Here is a 22636-nt window from a genome sequence, read left to right on the forward strand (position 1 = left end):
CGACAGTCTGTGGTTTTCCGCATTCACATAGATCAGTGGCAGACACACTCGATCTACTGGTCAATTTCCGTTCCTACTCTCACCAGTGATGATAAAATGTGGGTCATGACCGAAATAACTAGATCCCGGATACAAGCGGCCAACATTTGTTTTCTCAGTAGGGTTGCTGGCTGGCACTTCCCTTAGGGATAGGGTGAGAGGCTCAGTCATCCGTGAGGTACTCGGATTAGAACCGCTGCTCCTTTACATGGAGAGGAGCCAGTTGAGGTGGTTCAGGCGTCTAGTACGGATGCCTACTGTGTGTCTCCCTCGGCCTAGGGAGGTCCTTGATGCACATCCAGCTGGGTGGAGACCACTGGGGCAGACCAAAGGACCAGATGGGTGGATTATATCTCCACGTTGCCTGTATAATGCCTCTGGATCTCCAGAGTTTGAAGTAGATAATGTGGCCTATAGGAAAGTCTACGATTCTCTGCTGGAACTGTTACCTCCCTGACCTGACTGCAGATAAGCGGTAGAAGATGGATGGATTGATTACAGTATACAAATATAGGACTATATATAATATTTTTTGCAGTATACTCAGTATTCATTTAACCCTTTAAGACCGGCGACGCATCCGTGTCATTTTAAGATATCTTTGGGCTATTCAAAAATAGCAGATATACTATTTTTGAATATGAGCTTGTAGATCTGCTATTTTTGAAAAATCGTGAATATGTGTGCAAATCTTTGAATATATATATATTTTCAAAGCAAACATTTGTAACTCAAATCTTTGCTTCTGGGGGATTCTACAAATGTCTTCTAAATCCAAACAGTTTTTTGGAAAAAAAAATTGATGTTGCTATAATCAGTGGTTCTCAAACTTTTTCATGTCAAGGACCCTCAAAATTATATGAATTTTGGCCACGGACCCCCATCTCAAAATATGTTAGTTCCAGGGACCCCCCAGAAGTTGTAACAGAGTTAAAAATGTTTGCAACGGAAAAACAGATATCTAAAGATTTGCACACATTTTTATGATTTAAAAAAAAAAATAGCAGATCTACAAGCTCATAGCGCGGCACTCAGTGCCGCGCTATGAGCTTGTATATCTGCTATTTTTGAAGCCAACGGGTAAAATAATGCTTTTTAGCATGACACAGATGCGTTCCAGGTCTAACGGGTTAATGCTCAGAGTAAACTCCAGAGTGAAAACTGTACAGTGTATGTTTTGTGTATTTCATGCATCTCGTTCTTCCATGCCAACCTGTGCCCCCCCCCCCCCCCCCAGGTGATCAAGATGTTGCCCCACTGCTGTCTCCTGCTGCTGCTGTGCCTGTCGCGGCTGCCCAGCCCGTCCTCGGCGCTGCCCTTCGAGCAGAGAGGCTTCTGGGACTTCGCCATGGACAGCATCGACACCGACGGCATGATGATGATGATGAGGGACGAGGAAGGCTCGGGGGTGTCGGGGGAGGAACTGCCACGCCCCGGGGTGCCCGTGTGCCCCTTCGGCTGCCACTGCCAGCTCAGAGTCGTCCAGTGCTCTGACCTGGGTGAGTGTTGCGCGAGTGTGCGTGTGAGTGAGTGAGTGCGCGAGTGTGAGTGAAAGTGGCACAGACATGCATTTGTAGGCAGCATTGATATTAATATCTCTAATTTATATAGAGCTTTTTTGAGCGGTGCAACCGCTCCTATAAGAGGGTTTAGGACCCATCCGTGGTGAAAGTTTTTCTTTCCGTCGTGAAAATGTGTCTTTCGCTGTGACGCCATGCTGTGGAAAACACGCCCATAGGCTAAAAAAAAATCACACCCAGTGTGATGTGCTGTGATTGGCTAGCGAGACACATGATGAAATTAACTTCAAACTTCGCAGACGCGCTGTGATTGGCTAGCGAGACGCATGATGAAATTAATAATAATGTCAAAAATGTAAGCACGTCACTTCGCAGGACGTGCTGTGATTGGCTACCGAGATGCATGATGAAATTAATAACTCATAAATATCACCACTCACTTCACACTGGGTGTGATTTTTAAGTACCCAAAGACGCTTTGCATGAGAGGACATGAGAAAACAACAAAGAAAACTACTTTATTAGGAGGAAACAACCACTAAGAAAAGGCTAAGACTAAGGAATAGAATCAATAAAAACAGTGGAATGAAGAAAGAGAGGGGGGGGGTGGAGTTAGCTGCTGGGGAAAGCAATATTGAAGGGGTGGGTTTTGAGGGCAGTTCTGAAGGTTTGGAGGGTGGGGGGGTGATCTCTGAGAGTTTTGGGGGAATGCGCACGGGTTGGGGCAGCAAAAGCAAAAGCTCTGTCGCCACAGGTACAGTACTTTGGTCTTGGGGACCTCAAGGAGGTTGGCCTCACCAGACCTGAGGGAGCGGGAGGGGACATGACGTTTGAGGAGATCAAAGAGGTAGTGGGGAGCCAGATCGTTCAGTGCCTTGTGTTTAGTAATATTTTTGAAGTGGATTCTTTGTTTGATCGGGGGCCAGTGAAGGTCATGGAGGACCAGGGCTGGATTAGCCATTGGGCCGCCGTGGCCCCAGGGCCATAGGCTCTTAGGGGCCCTTCGATGGAACTGGACCGCGCGGCCATCGACAATTTACTAAAATTAAATGTATAGGTTAATCAAATATCAAATGTGTGGGCCCCTCCTCTGTATTTACAGCAGTGATTCTCGTTGGGTTTGAGGCCCTTCAAGGGCTCCTGGGCTCCAAGGGCTCCTGGGGCCCTTCCATATATGATGGAATATGATTAAGGATTTCATATCATACACACCATACCTGTAACTTTCACTAGCCCCTCAAGATTTTTTTTTTTTTAAATTGGCGGCCCCAGGGCCCTTGCGGGGGTTAATCCGTCCCTGTGGAGGACTGGTGTAATATGAACTCTGCAACGGGTACTGGTGAGAAGGCGGGCAGCTGAGTTCTGGACACATTGAAGTTTATTGAGGACATTACCCTGTAATACCCCCAATTATCTTTTCCCTTTAACTACCAATTCAGTCATTCTGCTTATTCCCAGGTCCCCTTGTACTGTCTGCGTCCCTTAATGTTGCTACAGTACAAGGGACTGCAGTGATGCTGACAAGCAGGGGTCATCACCATGCTGTCTTATGGTGGACATTTTGGTCAAAATTCAATTATTGCCACGGACAAACAAAATGAGTGGACAATAATATTACCAGAAACACATAAAGAGCTAGCCCTGAATGAGCACATAACAGGTCAGTAACTCTGAGAGTGTACAAATGGAACCAAATGGACCCGTAAGGGTCCATTTGGTTCCATTTGTACACTCTCAGAGTTATGATGGTCCTTGCAAATAAAACATTTGAGAACCATTAGTACTAGCAGGCCTCCTAATGTGCCATACATAGTGTCATAGTAAATCAGAGTCGTACATATTCTGAAGAAAACCTGGAGGCTGACATTCAGTAATTGGGTCTTGTGATCAAAATAAGAACATTATAATGGTGTGTAAATAAAACATTTAGCCAAGGACAAGACCAAGTCTTTGCCACGGACACATTTGTCCGCGTACGGACATATTGATGACCCCTGCCGACAAGTTTTAATCTTTTCACCTGGCAGTGACTCAGTGAGAAGAGGAGGACCTAGCGCGCGCGTGAGAGAGAGATTTCCCAGATAAAATAATTTAGTTTTGTCTACCATGATATGAGGTGGAGATGCTGGATAAAAATGCTGTAGCTGAGCCTTGCGTGACTTTTGCACGTCTAGAGAACGAAGGCCTCTTTGTCCGTTATCTAACACTGGAATTGCTCCCAGGATCACACTGGTGTGTATTTTGATAAAGAAAGGCATCTCTTTGAGGGATTTGGCGTTGTTGACTTGGTTTTGTGTGTGGACTGAGGGAGCAAGAGGGAGAGAGAGAGAGACGGGAAATGGGAGAAATGAGCTGAAATAAAGTGTAAAAGAAAGATGGGTGGATGGTGAGAAAAGAGGCAAGAGAGAGAGAGATAAAGAGAGAGAGAGAAGGATCAGAATGGAAGGGTAACAGAACTAATGTGAGAAGAGACACTTTGATCGGGTGGAGATGAAAGGTCTGTAATTTCCTCGCTGTCCTTAAGGACTCGCTTCATGCTGTTCTTGGAATGAAAACAACGGTTATCGGGTGGGTGGAGGCTGGGAGGATGAAGCTGGGATGGAGGAATGGAGATGAGAAGCCATGTGTTCTGGGTAGATGTTTAGATATGGAGGTCAGGAGTAGGACTGAGGGTCATTAGCAATTTGGAAGAATCGATAAATCACGTTACAAATTACGGAAACAATATCAGTTTAAATCGTTTTATTTTAACTGAAAACCGCATACAAATGATATTCAATAATATATATTCAACAGTTTAATATCCTGTTGCCAATCACAGCGCTGGGAAAGCTGTGTCATCCAGGACTGGAGTGTTTGGAGAACTAAAGAAAAATGAATGATGTGCATGAAGTTTATCTTAATAGTCATTTATACATGCAAAGAAATCTGCCATAGTGAATTCGCTGCGTCATCGATAATTACCCATATAAATCAATAAGTGGTCCCAGCCTTAGATAGGAAAATAATTAAATATCGATCAGACTTGATGAGTCTGAATCAAACTGATGGAACAAAGTAAGTTATAGAAATTAGAAGGAAAAAATAATACTAAGACAGGCTGGTAGATGCTAGGTTTGATGTCTACCTGGTAACCTAGTTACTTTGTTGCATTTGACTGTTTTATTCTCTGTTTACTGACAATTTACCAGTGGTGTAAAAAGTACTCAAATTGTACTCAAAAGGCAAAAAAAAAAAGTCATAAATCCCCTAACCCTAACCCTATGCAGATTAAGTTTTCAAATGTATGAAATCCTTTGAAATTAGCAGATCTACAAGCTCACAATGCGTCACATCGCAACGCATCGTGAGCGTGTAGATCCGCTCATTTCAAATGGCTGAAATGTATATAGGGGCTGAAGTGGTTAATGTATGTTTTGTAATAATAATCAAAATGTACAAAGTAACAAGTAACTAAAGTTTTCAAATAATTGTAGTGGAGTAAAAGTACAATATTTGCCTCTGAGATGTAGTGGAGTAGAAGTAAAAGTACTACAAATTGGAAATACTCCAGTAAAGTAAAACAAAAATCCTCAAAAATGTTCTTAAGTACAGTACTTGAGTAAATGTATTATAGTTACTTTACACCACTGGAAGTTTTAAATTATAAATTGTATCAACTCTTCTGCACAGTCAATCAAAGCCAATCAAAGCCCATGTTACTCTGTTCCTCTGCACAGTCAGCAGAACTGTGTGTGTGGATTTATTTTGAAGATTTATTGCTTATGTGAGGCGTTCTTAGGCCTTCTATAATCAAGGGTTGATTGTATCACCCACAAACTGCTGGCATGGAATTCTTTTAACCCATTAAGACCGGGACTGTGCCATTTTTAGATTTGAGCTAAAAAGCATTATTTTACACTTTGGGCAATTCAAAAATAGCAGATATACAAGCTCATAGCGCGGCACCGAGTGCCGCGCTATGAGCTTGTAGATCTGCTATTTTTGAAAAATTGTGAAAATGTGTGCAAATCTTTGAATATAATATATTTTTTAAAGCGAACATTTTTAACTCAAATCTTTGCTTCTGGCCCCTGGAACAAAATATTTTGATGGGGGTCCGCGGCCAAATACATATAATTTTGGGGGTCCTTGACATGAAAAAGATTGAGCACCACTGATATAGAAACATACGTTTTTCAGAAAACTGTTGAGATTTAGGAGACATGTAGAATCGGCTTCAGGACTCAATGGGTTAAAACATGCATCTTACACAGGCGTGGCCATCCGTGCACGTACACAGATGTGTGCTCTCGTGCGTAGGATCACACAAAGTCAAGACTCTAAAAACTGCAGTTTTTGGTTAAATTACAGAGCTCTTTCTTGACAGTATGTGTATCAACAAAGCCTAAGACACCGCTCATTAACTTAATATGTGAATGTTCTTCATAGTGTTGGGCTCAGCAGTGTAAAGTAACTAAGTACATTTACTCAAGTACTGCACTTAAGTACAATTTTGAGGTACTTTTACTTTAATGGAGTATTTCCAGTTTTCAATACTGTTTCTTCTACTCCACTACATCTCAGAGGCAAATATTGTGCTTTTACTCCACTACAATTATTTTAAAACTTTAGTTACTAGTTACTTTGCAGATATAAATTATTATATTAAAAAACTTTAGCCCTATTTTCTACATAGGCTATTTGAAAAACTGATTTGTAGATCTGCAATTTTCAAACATTTTATTACTTTTGCATTTGGTACTTAAAGCATATTTTGATGCCAATACTTTTGTACTTTTACTCATTTTGAACACGGGCCTTTTACTTGTAACAGAGTATTTCTATATATTTTTATATTCAATGCTGAAATATTTCTATTTCAGCATTGATATTTCTACTTAAGTAGAACATGTGAGTACTTTTTCCACCACTGGTTGGGCTTATCTTAATTTATCGCATCCATCACACTGTTTAATTGCATAACGCATCACTTGCATCTACAGGTAAACGTACAGTTCGTACAGTATATAATGAGTCTTTGTTTGTAGGGTTATACACCATTCAATGGTGTTCATGGGAACAAGGATTCCTGACATTATATTCACTATAACTCAGACTACTTTCAACCAGGCGTCCCTGTTATAGGAACGTCATTATAGCTAACTGTTTTCTGAAGTTCTCAGAGATTTCTGAAAGTACATAAAATGTGACTTAAGTGGCTAATAAGCCGTCTGTGTTTTTAGACATAAAACTGTAGTTTTGTTGAATCATCATTTTACAAGCTGCTTCTATGCGTCTATATTTCCTGTCCCAGACTTCCATGGTGGGTAAATGTGGAAGCATATAATTTGCTAGATGTCAGTGCTTATTTAGAACAGATGTATTCTGGCTGTGGCGTCTGTCTTACTTCAGTCAAGTGTGTGTGTGCATCCATCCCCGGCATGATGTCGAGTACTTTTGTGTTGAACAGTAGTTAGGGGCCACCGGTGGGGTTTTAGGGGGTGCTAGTTTTGTCAGCTGGCGGTAAGTACACGGATTTGGGGGCAGACATGAGTGAATCGTCGTGGTTTTGGGGTTTACGGAGAAGCAGAAGGGAAGGGAAGAGGGGGGTGTTTGGGCAGTGGTGGAAAAAGTACTCTAATGTTTTACTTAAGTAAAAGTATCAATACTGCAATGTAGAAGTACTTTGTTACAAGTAAAAGTCCGGAATTAAAAATGTACTTGAGTAAAAGTACCAAAGTATTGGCATCAAAATGTACTTGAAGTACCAAAAGTAAAAGTACTAAAATGTTTGAAAATAGCAGATCTACAAGCTCACAACGCGTCGCATCGCGACGCGTTGTGAGCTTGTAGATCTGCTATTTTCAAATAGCCTATGTATAAAATAGGGCTAAAGTGGTTAATGTATGTTTCAGAATATCATAATTGATATCTGAAAAGTAACTAGTAACTAAAGTTTTCAAATAATTGTAGTGGAGTAAAAGTACAATATTTGCCTATGAGATGTAGTGGAGTAGAGGTAAAAGTATTGGAAATTGGAAATACTCAAGTAAAGTACAAATACCTCAAAATTGTACTTAAGTACAGTACTTAAGTAAATGTACTTAGTTACTTTCCACCACTGTGTTTGGGTTCAGACAGGATTCGATTCTCTGGCGGGCATTTGGTGAAAGCTTTGGTCAAAGCCTGTGGGTGTTTTAAGTGTGATGCAGGCGCACTTAATGTGAGGGTTTGTTTCTTGCATATTAAAGGCTACAGGTGTGGAATGCAAATATTTCTCACCTCAGATGAAAAACATATTTACCTCCAGGTCACTATAGCAACGTGTTGTGAATAACCCTCCTCCTTGTCGAAGCGGTATTAGTGTTTTGCATTTCTGTAAGGTAAGACTACCTTCGTTGACCAGAGTCCCCCAGGGGTCTGTACTGGGCCGCCTCCTTTTTTCCTTTACACCAAAACGTTACCCCCCAAGAATAGGGACACTAGGGCAGGGGTTCTCAAACTTTTTCATGTCAAGGACCCCCAAATTGACACTTATTAGCCCGTGGACCCCCATTTGAAAAGATCCATTTTAAGGACCCCCAGTTTGACATGCATTAGGGCTACGGACCCCCATTTAATGGCATTTCTATCTCTGGGACCCCAATTCATCTTGTAAAATCAATGTTAACTTAACTCTGAGAGTGTACAAATGGAACCAAATGGACCCTAACGGGTCCATTTGGTTCCATTTGTACACTCTCAGAGTTACAGACCCATAAGGGTCCATTTGGTGCCTAATCTATCATTTAGCTGGGGACCCCCTGGAACCCCCTCAAGTACCCCTGGGGGTCCCCGGACCCCACTTTGAGAACCAATGCTCAAGGGTTCATGTGGTTACCCAATTGTAAGACAGAACTGAATCGAAGTCCATTTGAGTCCTGATGGGGATTGAGCCTTAAGATCTCTCACCTCGTGGAAGAAAAAATGCAGGCCATTTTTACGACGTCATTTCAAAGATGACATCTTTGATGTCTGATGAAGGCTATACTGGCCACGTCTGACTATAAGTCTCCATTAGGTCCCTGTGCCACAGCACCACCAGGGACATCGGAACTGAGTCAAAGGGCGATTTGAGCCCTATAACATCAGGGAGAGGTGCTGAAGGGTTTGATCCTGCCTGATGACATGGAGGATGGAAGGGTGTGGGTCAGTGAAAGCAGAGTCATACATCTAAACATAACTCTCAGATAGACAGACAGCTCTGGCTGGAATCCTTTTTGAGTCAGACAGTGGTCGGTCGGTGGCAGAGACGTGGATCCCATGCCATGGGGCGACTAGCTGGCAGGCCAGGCTAGGGTTGAATCATGGTTGTGGTGGTCTCCACGGGGATAGGCCCTGCCCTGCCCCATGATGGGGGTTCACTTTATACCAGGCCTAGTCTGTTTCCTGGCCACATCTTTACACACAGCTCTATGATGTGGTCTTGTTAATGATCAGTGTTTTTTTTTGGTCCAGTGAGTGCGCTGCTGGTTTCATTTTTCCAGACACGTCCCCGGAACGAACGGGGCTTGAGGCAGGTGTACAGCACGCTTAAAGCAATCCCACTGGCACATCAGAGCCTTTGTGTACATTTACACCTTCAGTTGATGCATCATATCCATATGAGTAAAATCGCCAGGGTGGTGTGTTTATTTTTGGAACACGGTTCTTATATGAAGCGATCTAAGATTCCCCAATGAGGATATCAGTACAAAAAGTAAAGCCACGAACCTGCGGAAAAGCGGCCTCTACTTTAATCGCTCAAAATGTTCTTTTTTTTGTTGATATCTGACGTTCATATTGACAGAAAACTCTCCACTCTCTGTTTTCGCCATATGTTCGCCCCCAGAATAAGGACGCCAGGGTTCAAGTGGTTAATTGCATTTAGTATAAACCCCTCTTGATTTTCCCATGCATACGTAGTCCATAGCATTGATGTCATCGGTGATGTGTTAACCCCCAGATGTGTTTTATTGTGTGTTTAGTGTTAGATGTTAAAGCCTAAATGGTTGCATGGGAATAGTGACTTCACCACCTATACATTAACACACATGCACACACAGATGGTGTAACACTGTTTATAGCTCTGTTGGTCCCACGTGTGTCATGGTGTCAGGGTTCCTCCTATGCCCGCATTCTGTTTGATGTGTGATTCTGTTAATGGCGTTTAAGGGACATCGTTTTTGGGACTTCAGTCAAATCCAAACCGTCTGGGGAAACATCTGGTGTCCCCATCTGTTGTGTGAGGCAATTACATGCGTGTGAGTGTGCGTGTGCGTGTGTGCGTGTGTGTGTGTGTGTGTGTGTGTGTGTGTGTGTGCCCATGCATGTCTATGACTCATCAGTATTACCCCATACACAGGTTGGTGTATTGGACCTCCATGGTCGTGTCTTTGGCGTTTTCTATTTAAAACAACAAAGCAGGGAGGCTGAGGGTGCTTGTTTCAACGTTGCGTGTGGCAACGTGTGATTGGTTTTAATCCCTGGTTCTGATGGAGGGTTAAGAATACACAGATGTTTGTTTTCCCCGGTCAAGGAATGACTAAGATGATCCTGACAGCACAGTAACAGTCCCACTGACCCTGAATACCACGGTCGTTATGATGTCCATTCACAATGAAATATGACAGCATTTACTGTAAATAGAAGAAAACAACACAAACATCAAAACGACACAGAGTATACAAACACACAAATAGCTCATTCCCCGCATTCCTAACCCCCCCCCCCCCCCCTCCAAACACACACAAAACTAAAACCAAGGAACTGCGGGGTCACCCGATAGCAAAGTGGTCAGTGCGCATTCCACCAAAACCCCTTGATCTGCCAGTCCCTGGTTTGATTCCATGCCGGCTGGACCATTTGATGAATGTCATTCCCTACTCTCTCCACTATTGCTGTCAATAAAGGCTTAAAAATGCCCCCCCCCCCCCACCCCCTATATATAAAACCAAACACCGAAACTAAGGAACAAACAAAGCAAAACACCAAATGATCAAATACAACAATGATTTGCCAACGTGGCAAAGAAAGTCTAGTGGATGGAATAATGAGGGTTGATCACAGATTGCCCACATCCTCAAGACATACAGTACAAAAACATAACTATCAACCTCCGGGCTATGGTCGATGCTTACACCCCTGCCCGACCACTTCGGTCTGCCACCTCGGGGCGACTGATTGCCTCGTCACTCAAGGGTCCTTCTGGTCGATCGACACGGTCACGACTTTGTTCTGTTCTGGCCCCACAGTGGTGGAATGAACTTCCCACTGATGTCAGGACAGCTGAGTCACTGCCCATCTTTCGCCACAGGCTGAAAACCCACCTCTTCAGGAAACACTACCCTTCCTCTTTGCCTGGCCTACTTGTTGTTAACTAGTTGTACGAACTCTTGTTTTATTGTTGTATCGTTTTATTGGATCTTGCTTAGTCGATACACGTATTTGTTTTAGCTTGTGCTCATTTGATTTTGCTATTTTGTCTCACCTGTTTAAGAAAGTAGGTAGCTGATATATTGCACTTTTACCTTAGCGCTAGGTATACTCTTGGTTTCTTGTTTTTGCAGGAAATGCACTTAAGACTTCTGGTGATTCCCTACCTATGTTGAATGCACTTATTGTAAGTCGCTTTTGATAAAAGCGTCTGCTAAATGACTAATGTAATGTAACTGCACTCAGATCATATTGTCATTGTCACTGTCATTAGTGTAAGTAGTTTGTAAAGTCACATTTTTTTTATGAGATTGCCATGTATTTCTTTTATAAGTGTGAAGGTCTGCCTCGACTATTTTAGTTCTTTCCACCCATGGGAAATTGCTGGATACATTGTATACATTTTTATTGTCATTTTCATTTGGTTTCCAGGTCTGACTGAGGTCCCCAACAACATCCCTGCCGACACCAAGTTCCTGGACCTGCAGAACAACCGCATCACCGAGATCAAAGAGCACGACTTCAAGGGCCTTACTAACCTATACGTAAGACATCTCTCTCCTCTGCTAAAGCCTAATTTATACGTCGTTGTATGAAGAAGTATACACCAGGTTTTAACCACATATCTACCATATACTTCATTGTAAGACAAATATATACTAGAGGTTTGGGCTACAGTGTTGATTTTGACAGCAAATTTTGATTTAGTTTTAGTGACAGTCTTTTGAATAAAATTCCATTTAGTTTTAGTCATATTTTAGTCATCTGAAATGTTTAAATTTTTGTCTAGTTTTAGTCGACTAAATATCATAAGATTATAGTCGACTAAATCTACAGTTGATTTAGTCGACTAAAATGTATTTTGGCGGTACCTTAATGCCGTCGTAATGGCTGATTTTACACTTGGTTGCAATGCTGAAAATAGCCGATCTACAAGCTCACAACGCGTCGCAGCGCAAAGCGTTGTGAGCTTGTAGATCTGCTATTTTCAGAGCGCAACACCCGAGCGCAACCAAGCATAAAATTACTTGTCTTGTCTACTGGATCTCTTCTCCCTGTCTAACATTTAGTCTTTTATTTCGTTTTTATTTGTTGACGAAATTGAAATATATTTAGTCTTAGTCTTAGTTTTAGTCATCATAGCTTAGTTTTTATTTAGTTTTAGTCAGTGAAAAAAGGTAGTCGACAAACATTTTTCGTCATAGTTTTAGTCGACGAAATCAGCACTGGGCTACACGCCGCACGGCCCTCACATCTAGAGTTCGGGCCGCTATGCAGCCCTCACACCTACTGTGTACGTCGTAGGTGTGCCTCAACAACGGCCTGCGTTGTCAGGCAACTGTTTCTATTTGTGTCTGACATCAGTGTATGCTGTCGTCCACCGACCGACCGTGACATCAGTGCATGTTACGTTTGTGACGTCTGCGGTCCACCAACCGACCAGAGGCCCGGCCGTCACATGTGCAAATCTGCGTTGTTAGGGAACGGTTTCTGTTTATGTCTGACATCAGTGTATGTTTCCGCCGGGCCACCCATTAAGTAATTTTATATTTTTTTTTTTTGGATAGAATATACTATATATTAAATTATATACTTCACAGGTGAAGGAATAGTGAAAATAGCCTATATCTACGAACTTCGCAATGCAACGCGCTGAGAGCTTATAGATTGTCTATTTTCGCTATTTTTGATAACCTTCACTTTATAATGGCATGGCCCGAAATAGGGACGCCATGGGTTCAAAGTGGTTAACACCGAGCACAGACTCAGTAGCTAATAGCTATGGTGGACATGCCACATAAACAGCTCAGCCCTGCTTGTGTTGGCCCTGCAGCCAGAGTCAAACATCATTACGCCTATTTCCCGACGGCTCGAGAACTCTCCTCTTTCTGCCCTATTTAATTTATTTCTCTCCCTCTCCCTCTCTTTCTGCCACCCTTCTCTCTGAGGGCTTTAATTGTATTAAGGTCTGTGTGCCTGGAGCCAAAAAAAAAAGGGAATAAGTCAATCCCACATCCTCTCTCTCCTCTGCTCTTACCGGAAAAGGCTTTGCTCACTGCTGACCTGCATTCAAGAACACTGACCAAGAGAAATATTGAGGCTGGCGAGGGGGAAACGTTGACGTTGTACAATAGCATCTCTATTAGAGCCGTTTTACCTCCACCTACCGTCTGTCTCCTCCGCCTGTCAGCACGGCAGGTGGAGACTAATGACCACTGAGTGACGGGTCTGCCTGCTGTCTGTCGGCACTTACTGCATTGGTTCTCAAAGTGGGGTCCGGGGACCCCCAGGGGTACTTGAGGGGATACCAAACTGTCAAACTGGGGGGGTCCTTAAATTACAATGATTGAGAATCACTGCTAGAGCCGTAAGAATCCTCTCTTATGGGGGTCCCTGGCATATCTTTTTCAAATGGTGGTCCGCGGGCTAATAAGTGACAATTTGGGGGTCCTTGACATGAAAATGTTTGAGAACCACTGACTTACTGTATCTGCTCTAGAGAGAGAGAGAGAGAGAGAGAGAGAGAGAGAGAGAGAGAGAGAGAGAGAGAGAGAGAGAGGGAGATCGTGTGAGGGAGAGAGAGAGGGAGAAAGGGAGAGAGGGTATGGGAGAGACGGAGAGAAAGAGAGTGAGCTGAGAGAGAAAGAGAGAGAGAGAGATAAAAAGAGTGAAAAAGAGAGCACGCACGCACACACACGCACGCACGCACGCGCGCACGCGCACACGGACACACGCACACGCACACGCGCACGCACACGCACACGCACACATACACACACACACACACACACACACACACACACACACACACACACACACACACACACACACACACACACACACACACACACACACACACACAGCTCTCGTTGGCTGTGCATGCACATTCTTTCAGATTTTCTTTCTTCTTTTTTACTGCACTTAATTGATTTTTTCCATACTGATCCAGTAAAGTGGGGGTAGGCTCTGTCATCCTATGTCTCCATCCTGTCTCTGTGGGGTTTTTCCTACCCCCCCCCCCCCCCAACATCATTATTGACAAAAACACATATGCATAAACACACGTTTGAACATCACTTCCCCCGTTTCCCTGTTATAGGCCCTGTCACTGGTGAACAACAAGATCTCCAAAGTCCACCCCAGAGCCTTCAGCGCGATGAAGCACGTCCAGAAGTTCTACTTCTCCAGGAACCACCTGACCAGCATCCCCAAGAACCTGCCCCCCTCTCTGGTGGAGCTGAGGATCCACGAGAACAACATCAAGAAGGTGGCCGCCGGAACCTTCTCTGCACTGGGTAGCATGAACTGCATAGGTGAGCAAAAATATTGGCGACTCGAGAAAACTTCTGGTTATTGTCTTTTTTGTTGTTGTTTTGTTTTGTTGTACTCTAGCTCAGTGGTTCTCAAACTTTTTCATGTCAAGGACCCCCAAATTGACACTTATTAGCCCGCGGACCCCCATTTCAAAATATATGCCAGGGACCCCCATAAGAGAAGTTTTTTTACGGCTCTAGCAGTGATTTTCAACCATTTTAATTTCAAGGACCCCCAGTTTGACATGCATTAGGGCTACAGACCCCCATTTAATGGCATTTCTATCACTTGGACCACAATTTATATTGTAAAATCTATGTCAATTTAACTCTGAGAGTGTACAAATGGAACCAAATGGACCCGTTAGGGTCCACTTGGTTCCATTTGTACACTCTCAGAGTTACAGACCCATAAGGGTCCATTTGGTGCCTAATCTATCATTTAGCTGGGGACCCCCTGGAACTCCCTCAAGGACCCCAGTGGGGTCCCCGGACCCCACTTTGAGAACCAGTGCTCTAGCTTTTGTTACTGTATCAAACTGTGGGTGATTTCTGTATACATTAAAATGGCTGCCATTTAAATTTGTATTCTATTTCCCTCTATTTATCCCAGTTAGTCTCATTTAGGTCAAAGCCTCACTATGTAACTTGTTTTAATGAATACAATGTCATTTTGTCCAATCTGTATGGTAGAGTATGTTGATAAAATATAACTTATACAATTGGGGTGGTTGTATTTGGTCTCCCTGCTCTTCTATTGAGACATTTAGATTGTGTCAAAGGACACAGGATCTGACACGAATGTTGACCTGATGGTCAAGATTCACTTTATCCCCTGAGCAAGCAGGCATGCAGGCTCTATTAGCTCAATGGTAAAAAATGTCAGCACTTGTGCAGGAAACCGGGGTTCAAATCCGGGGTAGATGAGGAAAGTTAATAGTTAGTGCTGACATAATAAACTCATCATTTGCAAGAGTCCTGGCAAAGAAAAGCAGCACAAAATACACATAGGCCTACTGTAAATATAACATTATACATTGAATAAATACAGATTGGGCCTCTAATAGTTATATAAAGAAATGCCTCATTGAAGTCAGGGCTAGATTATTTCTAACAATATTACCACTTATGGGTCAAAAACATTTATAGACCTTCATGTCATTTTCCACCTTGGCTTTCATAGCTTGAAAATGGTTTAGTTTTTGCAATTTCATCGTTCTTTGAAGCTCATTTCAGGCCAAAGGGGCAGACTGCTGGAAAGGGTATTGTACTGCAGGGTACAATTTGAAATATAAGATAAGATCAGATCAGATAACATCAGATAAAACTATATTCATCCCTGAGAGGAAATCTGGTCATTACTGGAGCCAGGAAAATATTTTCTTTGCCACAGAACATAAATACACAATTCTCCAAAACAAACTAAACTAATACAGAAAAAAAAAAACATAAAATAGAGTAGGCAAAGTCTCAAATTAAAATGAATCCTTTATTCTCTTCCAGAGATGGGAGGAAATCCCATCACGAACAGTGGTTTTGAGCCTGGGGCCTTCAAGGGACTGAAACTCAACTACCTACGCATATCTGAGGCCAAGCTGACTGGCGTACCCAAAGGTAACTATGAACAGTGGTGGAAAGTAACTAAGTACATACTGTACTTGAGTACAATTTTGAGGTATTTGAGTATTTCCAATTTCCAATACTTTTACTTCTACTCCACTACATCTCAGAGGCAAATATTGTGCTTTTACTCCACTACAATTATTTGAAAACTTTAGTTACTTTGTAGATTTTGATTATTATTACAAAACATACATTACCCACTTCAGACCTATATACTGTACATTTTGGCCATTTGAAAATAGCCGATCTACAAGCTCACAATGCATCGCGGTGCGACGCATTGTGAGCTTGTAGATCTGCTATTTTCAAAAAGATCTTTTATACATTTTTTTACATTTGAAAACCTGTGAAATGGGACATTCTGCATAACGACTACTTTCTACTTTTGGTACTTTAAGTACATTTTGATAGCAATACTGTTGTACTTTTACTCGAGTCAATTTTGAATGCTGGACTTTTTTACTAGTATTTCTACATTGCAGTATTGATACTTTTACAAGAAATGTGAGTACTTTTTCCACCGCAAACACATGTGGAGCGGAGCCTTCACATTATCATCTGCGATGGCGTCTAATTAGAGAGCAAGTTGTTAATTACAGAGTGAGCTTCGATACCATTTTGAAGCAGTCCATTAGATGCCATTTATTTACAGCTGATTAAACAGGAAAAACAGCTTGTGTAATAAGCAGGTGAGAGAGAGAGAGAGACAATGGATTTGGGTCAGGATTGTAACCTTGTTCTCCTCGGAGCCTTACAGTCTAGTTCTGGTGTCTCTCTCTCTCTTCTAGACCTCCCAGACAGTCTCCATGAACTCCATTTGGACCACAACCAGATTCAGGCTGTGGAACTGGAGGATTTGAGTCGTTACAAACACCTGTACAGGTAATTCCACATCTCAAACCTGCACCACGCACAACTGCATTCAAACGCTCCTCCCACCCAGCCTCAGCCTGGCCCTTTAATTGCATTCCTGGAGAGAATTGCCATGTATATTTCCAGCCTACAGTGACACCTAAGGGTTATGCTAAGAACTACAACTCAGTGCCACCAAATAACAGCAGTACTCTTCTAGGCTATGCCAGAGTTTTGGGTCGGATTGATGAGTCCTAGACCACCGATTACTGATGTTTTGAGCAATATTTTGGGGAAAAGTACTACATGTAATCATTTTGAACAACTTGATTTGATTAAAGTTTCTATTTGAGAGCATTTCACTTTTACATAAAAAAATAAAATAAAAATACAATAAACACAAATAACTTTTTACTCAATCTATAATAAGTATGCCCGATATGCATAAGTATGCCCTATTCAAAAACCTTCAAAAATAGACTATCTGCAAGCTCACAACGTGTCACGTTGCAACAAAGTTGCGAGCTTGTAGATCAGCTATTTTGAACATTTTCGGAAAATACAGTTTTTTTTAAATGATGACTGATAAATCAGCCCGAACGATGTATCGGTTTGGCTCTAAAAAGTAGTAGAAATACCCTCTTTCTGTTTCCATAATGAGTCATATTTTCTCATGTTTTGTGTCTGGCTGCCAGGTTGGGTCTGGGCTTCAACCACATCCGTCACATAGAGAACGGCAGCCTGGACTACCTGCCCAGACTGAGAGAGCTGCACCTGGACAACAACCGTCTCACTCGCGTCCCCAAAGGCTTGCCAGATATGAAATACTTACAAGTGAGCTTTCAATGTGCTTTGATATTAATTCGCACCAATGCGTTTGTATAATGTTGGGGGAAAAAACGCATGTTTATAGAGTATGTGTTGTTTATAGTGTTATACACTATACTGTACATTAGGGGTCTTCAACAGGGGGTCCGGGACCCCTAGGGGGTCCTCAGAGTCACTACAGGGGGTCCGCCAAATCTTTGTGTGATATAATTTTGTTTTTTACCTTAACCACTTGAACCCTAGCATCCCTTTTCTGAGGGGAACTTTAGCCAAAAATAGCAGATCTACAAGCTCACAACGCCTCGCGCTGCGAGGCGTTGTGAGCTTGTAGATTGACTATTTTTGGCAAAGAGCCTAAGGGGTATAGTTGTAGAGGGAAAAAAGAGCAGACCAAGTAGTAAACAAAAAAAGTCTAATCTGAAACACAATTTTATACAATATAGAGGGGGTCCCTGCTCTCTCAACTAGGGGGTCCTTGGCATGAAAACGTTGAAGACCCCTGCTGTACATGATTGGCTGAGATTTTAAAGATGGTATTAAGTGAAATTTTGGATATAGAACGAAAATGTTCAATGCTATAGATCAATAACAGGGGTCTCCCCATCTCTACAGCTCTTTAATAAACAGAAAATACATTTTCAGGTGGGTTGCCAATTTCTGCCAATCAGGAGAGGGCGAGAGGCACTCATCAGTTTCAATTTGATAGTGTTCCAGTTCCAGTTCCATTTCTTTGTGTCACATCACTTAACCCCCTACCCCTCTTCTTCTCTCTCCCCAATCTTCTTTCTACGGAATTTAACGTTGCGATGGGAGTGTTGTACAAAAACGAATTTCACCCACTTTTTTACCTTGTAAACCTGTGATGTGACAATAAACCTGATTCTGATTCTGATTCTGATTCTGATCACTTCCAAATTCACTTGTTTATCCTGCATCCTGTATCTCCTGATTGGATAAAATTGGTATCCTGAACTGAAACGTTTCTGTTTAATAAAGAGCTGGAGAGACAGGGGGACTCCTGTTACTGAACAAACACTCAACAGCAATGATTACTATCAGAATAAAGAGTTATTTAACACTTTAAAGGTTTTAAAAGTTTTAACTGAAAAATCCACTCCAGTGATCCATGACAGGATTCTTTCTCTCTGATTTCTAAAGCCTTTTCAACTGCAATGAAAAAAAAAATCTTTGCCTGTGGGTGTCGCTGTTGAGGGATTTTTTAACTGTCAATCATCACCTCTTAATCGACTGTGACATCAAAGTCGAGGGGCCAATCACAGATTACTTTTCAGCCTAATTATTCAGAAAACCCCAGACCACAGAAAATCCACTGAATGTTCAAAATGTTTTTTGGGTCTAATTGAGGTCATAAAACCCCCCAAAAAACATAAAAAAAAGAAAAAGAAAATGAATGTAAATAATTACCCCCCCCCCCCCCCCCCCCCTCACTCACGTTCTGCTACACCCCTCCCGTCCCCTATAGGTGGTGTACCTCCATGCCAACAGCATCAGTCAGGTGGGCGTGGACGACTTCTGTCCCCGGGGCTTCGGGATGAAGAGGACGTTCTACAACGGCATCAGCCTCTTCTCCAACCCGGTCAAATACTGGGAGGTTCAGCCCGCCGCCTTCCGCTGCGTCAGCGACCGGCTGGCCATCCAGTTTGGAAACTACAAGAAGTAGAGGCATATAATAGGCAGGCAGAGAGACAGGGAGAGATGTGTGGGAGGTGGTGCGGCAGAACAGATGTTGAGGAGATAAGGATGGAGCTAATTAGGCTCTATGCACAGCAGCCATATTATATATTACTTCCTTCACAGGTGTTACCAATGATACTGATGAAGGCTCTGTTCCATTTAGTGTAGCCTCGATCTCCAGGCTTTTATTTTTTATTTTTGCTCAAAAATAAGAGCCTGGACCAGCCTGTTGACGTTCCTGGAATAGGAAGTGTTTCATTTCCCCAACCAACCAGAGTGCAGTGGGCGTCGCTCCAAATGTTGTGATGTCAGGGCTCTCAATGCTGCACATTTGTGGGAGGAGGAGGGGTATGGGGGCGGGATGGGGGCTGATGGACAGATCGGTGAACCAATGGGATCTTGCAGATTTTTTTCTCCGGCGATTTTGAACCCGCCCCTCTAGACCAGATCTCAGACACGCTAGGGCAGCCTACATTTAGTGTTTTTCAATTTCCACGACCCCGCAACTCTGAGAGTGTACAAATGGAACCAAATGGACCCTTACGGGTCCATTTGGTTCCATTTGTAAACTCTCAGAGTTACACACCCGTAAGGGGCCATTTGGAACCCCCTTAAGGAAACATGAGGGTCCCTGCCTGGACCCACATGTTAGACCCACTGGTGTAGCAGAGTGTTTCCAGTGAGCCAACATGCACAATATCAGCAACCTGACTCTGTTTGACCAGAATGGAACGGAGCCGTCAGTAGTATCATTGTCAACACCTGTGAATGTCTTCACAATATGGCTGCTGTGCATAGAGCCTATTGAGATGAGGAGGAGGTGGAGGTTTAAAGGTAAAAAGTAAAAAAGTTATTATAAATGAATAGACCTAATTTTATTTTAAATTTTTCAGAGAGAGGGCGAGCGATGGTGAGCGAATTAGCCACTTAAACGCCTATATACTTAGTTAGGCGAAGTCCCCCAGACAGAGCTCTATAATAGGTCCGCTCTTCTTTTCCCCACACCAAATCTCTTTGGGGAAAATAGCCGATCTATGAGGTCACAACACGGCGCGTTGTGGCGCGTCGTGAGCTTGCAGATCGGCTACTTTTGCTGAATGTTTGCCCCAGAATAGGGACTCTCGGGCTCAAGTGGTTAACGGAACGACTAAATGCAAAGAGAATTGAAAACGTATTTTTTACAGAGAACTTGAAGAGACTGGAAAGCCACGTGCCTACTTTTCACACTAAAATATAAAATGTCACCAAAATGCTAAGCAGAATTTATTTGATGTGTTTTTGCCACACTGCGGGCATAGATTGTTTGTGGAGCCTTTTTGAAAGGAATGTATTGTTGTTGTTTTTTTTCCCCCCACAGCCAAAAGTATGGAACAATAAGTATTGAAAACCTGTGAAGCGTCGTTTCATTTCATTCCTTTTTATTATTTACATGATAGCTCTTATTGTGATAATAGTCATTTTAGTTTGTATTATGATTTGGTGAAGATTACATGGTAAACAGTAGAAAATCAATTCATTACATGTTTTGTGTAGTCACATTAACGGTGCTCTTTCTATGGGATTTATTTTTTGTCTTCTGATACTGGAGTCACATTCTGACTTCTTTCTTTTACTCTTGTTTCTTGCTGGTCTGAAGCCATTTGGAGGTTACATTGTGTTATCAAAGTGTACTGTATGTCCATTATGGGTCATTTTCACGCCATGTACAGTCATAGCACAAAATAAAGTTAAAGCCACATACAATTCCAGTGCATCAGTCCAACACGTTTTGTAACTGAATGTCAGAGGAACAAACGGAATAAACACTAATTTATACTCCGTCGTCGACAACGTCTAAATCAGCCTTAAAATGACAAATATCTGTAAAGGTGATGTGATATTTTTGGGTTAAATCAAAAAAGTGTTTTGTTAAAACGTTAAAGTAATAATTGCTATAGTACTTGTTCAGTAACAGGTGTCTCCCCGTCTCTCAACCCCTTTAGGAAGCAGAAAAATATATTTTCGGCTGGGTCACTAATTTCATCCAATCGGGAGAGAGAACCTATTTATCAGATTCAATTTGATAGTGTTCCAGTTCCAATGTTTGTCTGCTCATTGTTTGGTTTCATCACTGCCAATTTTCACTTGTTTTCCCCTGTTTTCCCGTATGAGTTCAGTCTCCTGATAGGATGAAATTGCTATCCCAACCTGAAAATGTATTTTCTGTTTTACGGAAGAGCTGGAGACAGACGGGGGGAGACCGCTATTACTGAACAAACACTCAACACATAGCAATGATTACTATGGGAACATCAACACGTATGTGAATAAAACAATATCACTTACTCCACCTTAAATATTACAAAATGTCTGTCTTTAACCCATTAAGCAACCCATTAAGACCTGGAACTGTGTCATTTTTAGATTTGAGCTAAAAAGCATTATTTTACACTTTGGGCTATTCAAAAATTGCAGATCTACAAGCTCATAGCGCGGCACCGAGTGCCGCGCTACGAGCTTGTAGATCTGCTATTTTTGAAAATTCGTGAAAATGTGTGCAAATCTTTGAATATATATATTTTTAAAGCGAACATTTTTAACTGAAATCTTTGCTACTGGGGGGGTCCCTGGAACAACATATTTTGATGGGGGTCCGCGGCCAAATACATATAATTTTGGGGGTCCTTGACATGAAAAAGATTGAGCACCACTGATATAGAAACATACGTTTTTCAGAAAACTGTTGGGATTTAGGAGACATGTAGAAACGGCTTCAGGTCTCAATGGGTTAACTGTAGGAGACTCTTTTAACGCTATATACCAATCAGAGCCAATACATAATAGCCTCATATTTCCCACCGTTGTCCAGCGTTAAGAGAACAACCAAACCTGTCTGTATTGTGTACAGTAGTGTATGAATATCCTGTGCCTGTATACACTAACTATTATGCTTGTCTGTATTATAATTTAGTAGAGCATCCCTTGAGGGGATACTGGTGTAAAGGTAAGGGGGGAGGGCTTGTCCCATATTATAGAGAACACACACAATAGCTTTGGCCTGAACCACTGAGAGTGCTGTGTGCCCTAAAGTAGGGCCCCAAACAATCCCAGTGTCTGATGCATTTGTTTTGCACAGCTTTTTTTCTTTTATGCTTTATTTGCCTGCAGGGTGGGGGTCAAATGGGAGAGTTAGCCTGTGGTTTACGTTGGTCTCTACGGTATATATGGCCCCTATTACTTTAGCCATGCGTATTCTGCCTTTTATAATGTCCTTGTAATCTGACAAGCTACTTTGCTGCATGTGAATAAAAGACATTTTTAGCCTGCCTACTGCCGCATCGAGACAAGGGG

The 22636-nt window shown here is 42.3% G+C and overlaps 1 protein-coding gene across 1 annotated transcript in view; it reads left to right on the forward strand.

Annotated features, from left to right (window-relative positions):
- Positions 1 to 19637, forward strand: part of bgnb (biglycan b) — a 38892-nt gene extending 19255 nt beyond the window's left edge. Inside the window, exons 2-8 of the mRNA XM_084069826.1 lie at positions 1277 to 1538; positions 11427 to 11539; positions 14095 to 14308; positions 15812 to 15922; positions 16720 to 16813; positions 17479 to 17617; positions 19095 to 19637. Of these exons, the coding sequence (XP_083925952.1) occupies positions 1286 to 1538; positions 11427 to 11539; positions 14095 to 14308; positions 15812 to 15922; positions 16720 to 16813; positions 17479 to 17617; positions 19095 to 19292 (1122 nt within the window). The 5' untranslated portion in view covers positions 1277 to 1285 and the 3' untranslated portion in view covers positions 19293 to 19637. The remainder of the gene's footprint in view (positions 1 to 1276; positions 1539 to 11426; positions 11540 to 14094; positions 14309 to 15811; positions 15923 to 16719; positions 16814 to 17478; positions 17618 to 19094) is intronic.
- Positions 19638 to 22636: the final 2999 nt, after the last annotated feature.

This window comes from Gymnoscopelus microlampas (assembly GCF_963454915.1).
Source record: "Gymnoscopelus microlampas genome assembly, chromosome: 10".
Taxonomy (NCBI): domain Eukaryota; kingdom Metazoa; phylum Chordata; class Actinopteri; order Myctophiformes; family Myctophidae; genus Gymnoscopelus; species Gymnoscopelus microlampas.